This window comes from Podarcis gaigeae, assembly GCF_964106915.1.
Source record: "Podarcis gaigeae genome assembly, chromosome: 5".
NCBI classification, from domain to species: Eukaryota; Metazoa; Chordata; class Lepidosauria; order Squamata; family Lacertidae; genus Podarcis; species Podarcis gaigeae.
This window is the reverse complement of record NC_139681.1, coordinates 99747329-99758221: the sequence shown is the minus strand read 5'-3', so window position 1 is coordinate 99758221 and position 10893 is coordinate 99747329. Positions and strand designations below refer to the sequence as shown.

General features: G+C 46.3%; 1 protein-coding gene across 1 annotated transcript; it reads left to right on the top strand.

Moving 5' to 3' along the window:
* Positions 1-1451: 1451 nt before the first annotated feature.
* On the top strand, positions 1452-10062 carry TMEM207 (transmembrane protein 207; the record flags this gene model as incomplete). Its single annotated transcript, XM_083739975.1, has 5 exons — positions 1452-1544; positions 5389-5426; positions 5795-5839; positions 6347-6489; positions 9750-10062. The coding sequence occupies 5 exons, from the start codon at positions 1452-1454 to the stop codon at positions 9965-9967; spliced, it is 537 nt and encodes a 178-aa protein (XP_083596101.1). The 3' UTR covers positions 9968-10062.
* Positions 10063-10893: the final 831 nt, after the last annotated feature.

Genomic DNA, 10893 nt, shown 5'->3' with positions numbered 1-10893 from the left:
TGATAAACCTAGACAGCATCTTAAAAAGAGAGACATCACCTTGCCAACAAAGGTCTGCATAGTCAAAACTATGGTTTTCCCAGGAGTGATGTATGGAAGTGAGCGCTGGACCATAAAGAAGGCTGATCGCCAAAGAATGGATGCTTTTGAATTCTGGTGCTGGAGGAGACTCTTGAGAGTCCCATGGACTGCAAGAAGATCAAACGCATCCATTCTGAAGGAAATCAGCCCTGAGTGCTCACTGGAAGGACAGATCCTGAAGCTGAGGCTCCAAGACTTTGGCCACCTCATGAGAAGAGAAGACTCCCTGGAAAAGACCCTGATGTTGGGAAAGACGGAGGGCACAAGGAGAAGGGGACAACAGAGGGCAAGATGGTTGGACAGTGTTCTCGAAGCTACCAGCATGAGTTTGACCAAACTGCGGGAGGCAGTGGAAGACAGGAGTGCATGATGTGCTCTGGTCCATGGGGTCACAAAGAGTCAGACACGACTAAACGACTAAACAACAACAAGGTCCCAAGTCTCTCTTTCCATTGGACTGTAATATATTTGGGTGACATGAGTTGGCAATAGGAAAATTCACTCTGCGAGCTTTGTCTTCCCGGTGGATTTACAAATGCAAGTCTTCACTGGTGTTGTGGCCATCGGGTGATGAAGCAGCCCCAAGCGCCAAACCCTTCTCTTTTTGAGCAGCTGGGATCCAGGCCAAGAGGAGAGAGCAGCCAAGGTCCCACTCCTGCCCTCAGCTCTGATCCAGCCACAAGTATTTCTGAGCTGCTCTTTGGCACCTCGGTCAATCATTGCCCCAAGGATGCAATTGAGCTCAATGTTTAACTTTAAATGAAGGGAATGCTCATTCCCAGCAACACTATTTGTGTTAATTTTGCGAGGAACAGAGTAATGATGGCTTTGCAACACAAGGGCTTGTGTTTTGGAGGAGTGGGGTGAGGGAATCTAGCAGAACCACACAAAGAGAGGGAGGAGGAGGGAGAATGTAAAGAACTGAATAACATTTCATTAGAGGTGAAATAAATTGCAAGGAGGGGCGTGTCTGGCTCCCAAGAATATTTTTGCAGCTTGAATTTCTTGCAAAAAAATCCGAATGCTTATTTGCCTGATTGGCATTTCCGAAGCACATAGATGCTGTTAGATCGAGGTATTGGGAGGTATAATAAAAAGGATGTTTCCAATTTGCAAATGTCTGACCTTCACCAGGGTCCACAAGGTAAGCTCCCCGAGTGGGATGCCCTTTGCAGGCAAGGCAAGGGGGTGTGAAGGCAGCAATAACTCCCACGTCACATGGGCAAACTATTGCCCCATGCACTTGCTCCACATCCCATAATTAATCCTCCACCCCCGGCTGCACAAGGAGCTGGGAAGCATTCCAGCTCAAACGCAGGAGAACCGCAGGTGAAGATTTGAGATTTGAGAAGCTTTCGCAAAGGTTGACCATGAGGAATCTTCCATTTGGGCTGGACCTCCTTCTGGTCTTGCAAACCGGACAGATCTGCTTGTCACTCGCCCAGGGAATCTTCTATGTCGAGGTGAGCATTTCCTTTATATCATAACCCCATTTTACAGATCTATGCTGCAACCGCTTTTGGAATATTGTGTGCCGTCCTGGCCAACTCGCCTCAAAAAGGGATATTGCAGAGTTGGAAAAGGTTCAGAAAAGGGCTGCTAAAATGATCAAGGGGTTGGAGCGACTCCCCATTGAAAAAAGGCTGCAGGACTGGGACCTTTTCGTTTAGATAAAAGTCGAGTGAGAAACGACATGATCAAAGTTCACAAAATCATACATGGCTTGGGGAAAGTGGATGGAGATGTTTTTCTCCCTCTCTCATGACTCTAGAAAACATAGGCATCCTAGGAAGCTGAGTGTTCAGGACTGATCAAAGAAAGTCCATCTTCATGCAACGCAGAGTTAACCTGTGGAACTCATCGCCACAGGAGACAGGGATGGCCACCAACTTTGATAGCTTTCAAAGAGGATCAGACAAATTTACGGAAGAGAGGCTGGGTCGGGGCCACCAGTGTTTCTGAATCCCAGTTGCTGGAAACCACAGGGGGGTAGAGTTGCTCTTGTGTTCGAATCCTGCTTGCAGGTTTCTCATTGGGGATCTGGCTGGCCACAGGCTGCTAAACATCAGGACTCTTCATAATGTCCTTGTGTTGCATGAGTATAAAGAGTATTCAGAACCTTTTGGGACCTTGACCGTGGAGAATCTCGGTGGGAGCCATTGCCTCGTACAACCCCCTGAGAAGAACAAGGAAGGAGTCCATGAGAGGCAGCCTGACGCATTCTGGTTTTCTCTCCCCCTGCACTAAATTTGAGCACCATTTTATTTTAAGAATATTTTGAAAGCTGCTTTGAGAGCCGCTGGAGGCTGCAGCGATAGGAGCGTTCCAAAGGAACACTTTGGGATTTATTATTACCCGCTGAATTCAATTAGCCCAATAATTTGCTATTTATTATTCTAAATAATAATTTTGGCAATGCTGCCGTCACGGACATGCATCACGGCCAGAGGCTCCTATGCGTGGGGAAAACCTCATTCGGGGAAATATAAATGTGAACTTTTTGCAAGCCAAAAAAATAAATAAATTGGACTTGGGATTTCCACCCACCCACCTGGAAATTTGTTTCAACTCTAGTGGGAAAACTCCTTTGTCTCTCTGTGTTCCTTCCAGCCACCCTCCCTCAGCCTTCTTGTTCTATGTAGCATTATTACTTGGGCTTATTTTATTTTCTTTTATTTTGCCCGAAGCACCACCGCCGACTGAGAAGCCAGACCTTCATTAACTTTGTCTCTCACAAATTTAACACAAAGGGTGTTGCTCGGAACGGGCGATATGATAGCTCTCCTTGGGCAAGTGAGATCTGCTAATGAGGTATAAAGTGAGAGCTCTGCCGGAGACGGGACAGCAATAAATTCTCCTTGTACATTCTTCTGGGCTACTTCATTAGTTCAGTTCCGTATGTGTTATTTATACTTTCCCACATAATTTATACGGCTGAGGAGAGAGCACAGTATATTTCCTTTCGATAGGACACGAATAAGATTGCGGCAAATCCAACTGAGGGAATATATTTTTGAGGAGTGGGTCCCAAGGTTTCTATGCCCTTGAGAAGTGTTCTTTGGAGAAGACGTATTCTTTCACAGAACCGTAGAATTGGAGAGTCGCAAGGGACCATGAGGGATGCAGGTGGCACTGTGGGTTAAACCACAGAGCCTAGGGCATGCCGATCAGAAGGTCGGCGGTTCGAGTCCCCGCGATGGGGTGAGCTCCCGTTGCTTGGTCCCTGCCAATGGCCTGACTCATCAGGCAGCAGATTCCTATCTTTTGGCCTGGTCCAAAGAGGAAGCACCAGCAGCAGAAGTGACAGCCTTGAAGCTGCCAGAGATGGGTTGCGTATTAAATCTGAGTATGTTGGGACGCGGGTGGCGCTGTGGGTTAAACCACAGAGTCTAGGACTTGCCGATCAGAAGGTCGGTGGTTCAAATCCCCGCGACGGGGGTGAGCTCCAGTTGCTCGGTCCCTGCTCCTGCCCACCTAGCAGTTCAAAAGCACATCAAAGTGCAAGTAGATAAATAGGTACCACTCCGGCGGGAAGGTAAACGGTGTTACCATGCGCTGCTCTGGTTCGCCAGAAGCGGTTTAGTCATGCTGGCCACATGACCCGGAAGCTGTACACCGGCTCCTTCGGCCAGTAAAGCGAGATGAGCGCTGCAACCCCAGAGTCGGTCATGACTGGACCTAATGGTCAGGGGTCCCTTTACCCTTTACCTTTAAGGGACCGTGAAGGCCCAAACCTCTGCAATGCAGGAATCTTTCGCCCAGTGTGGGGTTCAAACCCACATCCCTGAGATTAAGAGTCTTATGCTCTACCAGCTGAACTATATGGGGGTGCAGGATTCTGGTTTTTACTGGGGTCACCGTTGTGGTGGGTGCCCTTGAGGAGGTCTGCTGCCTGTGAAGCCACAGGAACCAGTGCTGACCACCAAGATGGGTGACATTAAAAGAGAAAAGGACAACAACAACAACAACACCCAGATTTAGATGCTGTCTAAGTTTTCTTCTAGACTCTTGTGATTTAGGATGTGCCATTCTGCTTTAAGCAAAATCTGTGACCCATATGGCTTAAGAATTTACGGGACCGCCTCTCCTGGTCTACTCCACAGAGGACCTTAAGGTCCATGAATAACCAGAGTTTAGAGGTCCCAGGCCCTAAGGAAGTTAGATTATCCTCCACCAGGGCCAGGGCCTTCTCAGTGGTGGCTCCGACCTGGTGGAATGCTGTGTCCCATGAGACCAGGGCCCTGCAGGATTTAACCTCCTTCCATCGGGCCTGTATTCTGCCTGGCTTTCAATTTGAACTTAGCCTGATCTTTCATTCCACTTCCATCCCTCCCCCTCTCCTTTTTATGAAGATCACCCACTCTGAGACCCCACAGCTAATTCTCCCCTGGTCTCCTCGCTGGCCCAAATAGGACTAATTTAGCAAGCTAGCCCTGGTGATCATCTAATGTTTATTGGATGGATTTTCTCCCTAAATTGATTTTTGAATTCTGAATTTATTGTTATTCACGTTTTATACTATATTTTATGCTGTTTTCATTGCATCAATTAAGTGTTTTAAATTTGTTGTTAGCTGCCCTGAACCCGGTTTTCTGAACCGGGAAGGGTGGGGTATAAATAATAAAAATATTATTATTATTATTAATTAAACCGCTGTGGTGTAAACCACTGAGCCTAGGGCTTGCTGATCGGAAGGTCAGCAGTTCGAATCCCCACGAGGGGGTGAGCTCCGGTTGCTCTGTCCCAGCTCCTGCCAACCCAGCAGTTTGAAAGCACATCAAAGTGCAAGTAGATAAATAGGTACCGCTCCAGCGGGAAGATAAACAGCGTTTCTGTGTGCTGTTCTGGTTCGCCAGAAACGGCTTAGTTATGTTGGCCACATGACCCGGAAAAACTGTCTGCGGACAAACACTGGCTCCCTCGGCCAATAAAGAGAGATGAGCACCGCAACCCCAGAGTCGTTTGTGACTGGACTTAACTGTCAGGTGTCCTTTAGCTTTACCTTTAAAGAGATTCAAGGCTTACAAGCTTTTTGTGTGCAGACAATCGAAGGCTCCTAGCCAGGGTGGCTCTGCTTTGCCTTCACAGTTGGAGGCAGCAATGGTTCTGAAGACCAGCTGCTGCAAGCACCAGGAGGGGAGAGTGGCTCTTGCGCTGGAATCCTGACAGCTGATTTCACAGCTAGGCGTTTTGCAGCTAAGTAATCCTTGTTGCCATCTAAGAACAGTTAAAGCCCCAAGTTTGAAAGCCTGGAGCCTAAGCTCACCTAAGCACACCTGAGTTTCTCATGTTCTCTGTGTGTTTCAGGCATCGGGTTCAGAAGCAGAGTGTGAATCTGCTGAAAGGTAAGCTGGTTCCAATTTGTGTTACTTTTTCTGTTCTGGGAACATTAGTTTGGGTGGGGAGGAGGGACGGTGCAAAGTTGCAAGGCTGGGCTGATGCTGCCGAGCCTGGGATGGTGCATAAATTGGGTCCAAGCACCAGCTGCGCCCCCTTCACGGATCACTGCCTTGCCGTGGCGAAGGGGCTTGAATAACTCAGACAAGCTATGAACTATGCCGTGCAGGGCCACCCAAGATGGACAGGTCATAGTGACAGGTCTATTCCGAACTTAAAAATGGAAAGCGTAATGCTGGTGGTCAACAAAAGAGGTTTAAAGACTTTCTCAAGGCCAATCTTAAAAGCGTATTGATATTATTCTTTTCATTTTCAGGTGTGATGTTTATGAAGAGCAGAGTCTGATTGCCTGGTATATCTGGTGCGTGTTTAATATCTGTGGGGAAAAGCATTAATAAAGGATACACTCTAAGGACAGACAGATATATAGATTTATATTTTTTAAAAATTGTATACTATTGTGTCATAAAAACCTACCAAAGTGGTTTACATAAAACCATCTGATAAAGAAACATTAAAATCTGTGTGTGTGTGTGTGTGTGTGTGTGTGTGTGTGTGTGTAAACACAGACACCATTTAACCATTGTAGAAGGGTGTCTTCGTAATTGCCTGCATAGGCCTGGTGGAATGGAGAAGTTTTCAGGAGGAGTTTAAAAGCTGGCACAGAAGGCACCTGCTGAATCTCTAGTGGCAGAGAGTTCCACAGGACTGGGCTGTTTTTTCATACATGAGGTGTAGGCAAAGACATTAAAAGTCGGAGTCTTGTTTTTTTGTAACTTGATTGGAACGGCTGAACTCACCCATCGGTTTTTCTCCTGGAGAGTCCAAGTTTTCTGAGCTCAGCCTTGTGGATTTTTCTCTGCTATAGGTTCTACATCTCCCTTTTCTTGGCTGCGATCCTTCTGTGCATCGCCGCTTGCTGCCTGCAGCGCTGGCTGAAACGACGGAGGCCCTTCTCCTCTCAGAGGACAGTAGCCGTGTTTGCCCTCAGCGGCGCCGATTCAGGACACAGTGAGTTTTGCATCTGGATGGGCAGAGAGGATCTGCTTGCATGTCGAGACCCCGCAGGCTCCCCCCCCCCCCCGTTGGAAATAACTCACACAAGGACACAGATATTAGGTTTATGTTATGGGGCAAAATTTTGGGCCACAACTTTATTGAAATTACAGAATGTGAGCAGTATTGGCTTTGGCATTGATTGGACCTGACTATATCTGACTCCTGCCCAAAGTGCAAGAAGTCCAGTAAGGGTAAGCCACCGGTAGGGGGAGCCCCGTCGATGCGAACCAACTCAAGCTCCCCCTGGTGTTCCCATGGGGGTCGTGTCAAGGCCTTAGCCCCCCAGCCGGGCTTCAGACTAGATCAACACCCCCGGATTCCTTTAACGGAATACCCTTAAACCTGGAGGGGCAGGTGATGGCCACCCCTTTCCTCCCCCACACAAGTTCAAACAATGCCTAACCACAACCCAAACAAAGTTGTGACGATTGCTACGAGGTAGGCGGAAACCAAGTGGCCAGTGCCAATTTGCCAAGTGGAAAAATTCCTACCAGGCCCCTCGGACAACCAAGGGGACCAACCAAAGTCCATAGTAAGGCCAGTGCCTAACCTGCAAAATAGGGACGGAGGGTGGGTGATTGAGGAAGTGAGCCGAAGAAGAAGTCCTCTGGCTCACTCCTCCATTTAAACGGCTCTGGCCACGTTCCCCCCGGGCAGTGGATTGGCTGGCCGGGCTCTGACGTGGTCAGGATCCCCCAGGCAACTGTGGACAAAGTCCCCCACCCCCGGTGGGGAGTGGGTGGCCACGCGGTCCACCGCAACTCCTCCCCACTGGCAAGTGGAGCAGATTTCTCATCTGGGCTTGTTCAGAACTCTGGATGAAAAGCCCTAAGCAAGTGAAAGTGATGGACTATATGGGATTGGCTGAAATGACTGGCAGAATCCGAGACCAGGGAGAAGAGTCGGTGGAAGAAGACTGGAAGAAATTTAAAGACTATTTACAGAAATATTGCAAAATCAATGAATGTTAGAAAGATGTCGGATAGAAATTAAGTGGTTTCCAGCTGTAATGTTTTAAGAGTATATGGGAAAAAAGGTTTAGAAGTAGGTTAAGGTTTATTGATAAGGATTTGCTGAACTAACAATTTGAATTGGAATACAAAAAAGGAAGGTATGAGGAGGTCTGGGAAGTAAGTTAAAGGAAAATAAGTTATGGAAAATTTCTGTGTTTTTATTTATTTTTATTTTTGTATTTTTGTTATTTTTCTTTTCTTGTTTTTTTCTTTTTGATTTTTACTGTATTAATATTGAAAATTCTAATAAATATCTTTTTTAAAAAAAGAAGAAAAGCCCTAAGCAAGGATATTATGGCATCAGACATTCCAATAGAAAGAAGGAGGGTTTTTTTTACGTATGCATTAAACACAGCGAGAATGCTGTTAGCCAGAGGGTGGAAAAGAGGTATAATACCAACTAAAGAGGAGTTGCAAGATAATTTGTTTGAGTATATAGAATTAGCGAACATGACAGAGAAGGTCAGGGACCGGCTGATCCAAAAGTTTAAGAAAGAATGGAAGATCTATACGTTATATTTAATAGTAATAATAATAATCATCATAATCACAATTTTTTTTATTTTTACCCCGCCCTCCCCAGCCAAGGCTGGGCTCAGGGTGGCTAACAAGCAATAATAAAAACAAGTTGAATGAATACAACTTAAAAACAAGGTTAAAATACAACATTAAAATATTGAAACATTAAAATGCAGCCTCATCACAAGAGGAGAAAGGAAAAAGAAAGAGGGGGAGGGAATCAAATTGGCTCCAAGCCAAAGGCCAGGCGGAACAACTCTGTCTTAAAAGAACATTGTCCCCACATCAAACCTTTAATATGCTTTGATTAACTCTCATTATAGCATAAGTCAAAAAGAATACAAACAACATTTAATATTGGTTAAGTTTATTGAAAAATAGAGGCAGCTAATAAGGAAATAAAGGACCCGCGCGGAGGTCAGAAGTCACCAGGCAGAGAAGAAAGTTACTCCCCCCCCTGTTGTATTTTTCTTTTTTGTATTGGTAGCGGTTTGCTTGTAATGCTTTTGTGTTTCGAGGTGAATGGATGCATTGTTTATAAATCAATAAAGATTGAAGGGGGGGGAGGAGGGGGAAAAAAGAAAAACCCTAAGCAAGGTTATAGATATCTCACCCCAAGGAGACACTGACCAAGAAGGAACCAGGTTTGATGAAGAGGTTGGTTGGCCATCTGCCAGGCATCCTTGAGCTGTGGTTCCTGCACTGCAGGGGTTGGTTTGGATGACCTTTGGGGGTCCCTTCCAACTCTGCCATTCTATGGTTTTATGTTTCACCGATTGCTTTCTCATATTATCCTTTTCATTCATTCATACACTTTATTGCGCCAGCCAAAGGCCATGGCATTGTTCACAGGGGGGACAAAAGGAAAAACAGCAATAACCATAAAAACAAAAAACAAAAAATTAGCACTACCGGTGCAATAAACCACGGTCAAGTCTCCTAGAGATTATTTGTTTCATAAACTAGAATATCAGGGAAATCTCAGGTAAAATATGCCACTTAAATGTCCAAATCCCCTTTGCAGTTGACCGCTATTTTATCTAGCTCTTTTATCTGGCTCCCACCCTTTTTAACTTTTATATAAATGATATGGTGCCACATTTAACACAAGCGCAATCCCCTGCTCCATCAGTTAGTAATAGGAAGATATCCTGTCTGCTGTACGCCGATGATGTGGTGCTCTGTTATGTACTGAGTTGAATAGGATCCAGAATGCAGCAGTCTGATTGGTCCTAGAACAATAGGATCCAGAATGCAGCAGTCTGATTGGTCCTAGAACAATAGGATCCAGAATGCAGCAGTCTGATTGGTCCTAGAACAATAGGATCCAGAATGCAGCAGTCTGATTGGTCCTAGAACAATAGGGTCCAGAATGCAGCAGTCTGATTGGTCCACAGGAGCCACCCAATCCAGCTCCAGGTGGAAGGGAATCCACAACCTGATTGGCCTACAGGAGAATCCCAGAATTAGCCAATCACGTGGGGCCCATTGTGTAAATAATGTATATAAAGCAGACATTCTGGGGGAACTTCTATTCCTCCTCGCCACTATGAGCTGAATAAAGAGCATGAAATCCACTCTTGACTCCGAGTCTATTTCATGCTCCCATCACTCTCCTGAGGTCTTAAAAAATCTGCTCATATGATCATGGACACTTCTTTTCTCTCTCTCTTTCTCTAGAGAGTGATGGCAGGCTGAGGACCGTGGCCCCAATCCACCCTCACCCCCAGTGGAGCTCCTCTGATTTCATCTTTGATACGGTGATGAGGAACGGGCCACCTCCGTCCTACGAGGAGATTGTGAAGCCAGGGGCCACCCAGAGGTGCTGCTCAGCTTCCAGGCTGAGGGGTGACACAGCCGCAGACCCACTTTCATGGAGAGAGGACTCAGAGTCCTAACTAGAGGGCTGGGCTGGGACGTGGGCAACCCTGGACTTGGCGAGGAAGCTCCTGGGGCCACCATGGGCAGGCCACTCTGCCTCAGCTTTACCTACCTCACAGGGTTGTTGTGAGGCTGAAATGTTGCTTCAAGCTGTGCGGAAAGGGAAAAGTGCACATAATGAATAAAGAAACTCTACTTCAGTCAACCAAGTGAAGGACTGCATAGCTGGTAATGCCAAGGTTGCAGGTTCGATCCCCGATTGGGACAGCTGCGTATTCCTGCATTGTAAGGGATTGGATTGCATGATCCTCAGGATTCTATGGCTCAAGTTGAGCATTGACTTTGCTGCAGGCCCTACCTGTCAGGAGTTCAGCCTACACTTGAGTAGGACCCTGGCAGAGACACATGCCCGACTGGCATGTTCCCTCCCTCCTGGTCGATCGTTCGGGAGCTTCAAAAGCTTTATTCTGCCCAAACATCACAGCGACCGATGCCAATTGACACCGGCACACTTAGGGATCCGCAGAGTTTGCGCATCATGCGTGACAGACCTCAGCAACTCAGCATTTTGGCTAATCTACTTTATTTACATATAAACACACACGGAGCACTGCAACATGGCTCCCTCTCTCTCTAGCATCAGACAGCAAAGAGGAAAAAGAACAAAGGACAATAGTCCCACTTCACGGAACACAGGAACACAAACATCCTGTCTCCATCACTTCCCACTCTGTGGAGTCAAAACATACACTGTCATGTGATAGACAACAATCCCATGACTGCGATCATGGAGCAGGAATTCTAACACTGTGCATTAAGTAAGGAGTCCATATCCCACGCAAAATATTGGTGGATCAGAATGCAAGGATCTGCTAGCTGGGTTTTTTTTAAAAAAATAATTTTTATTAAAGATTTTACATTACAAAAAATGAAGAAAAAAACA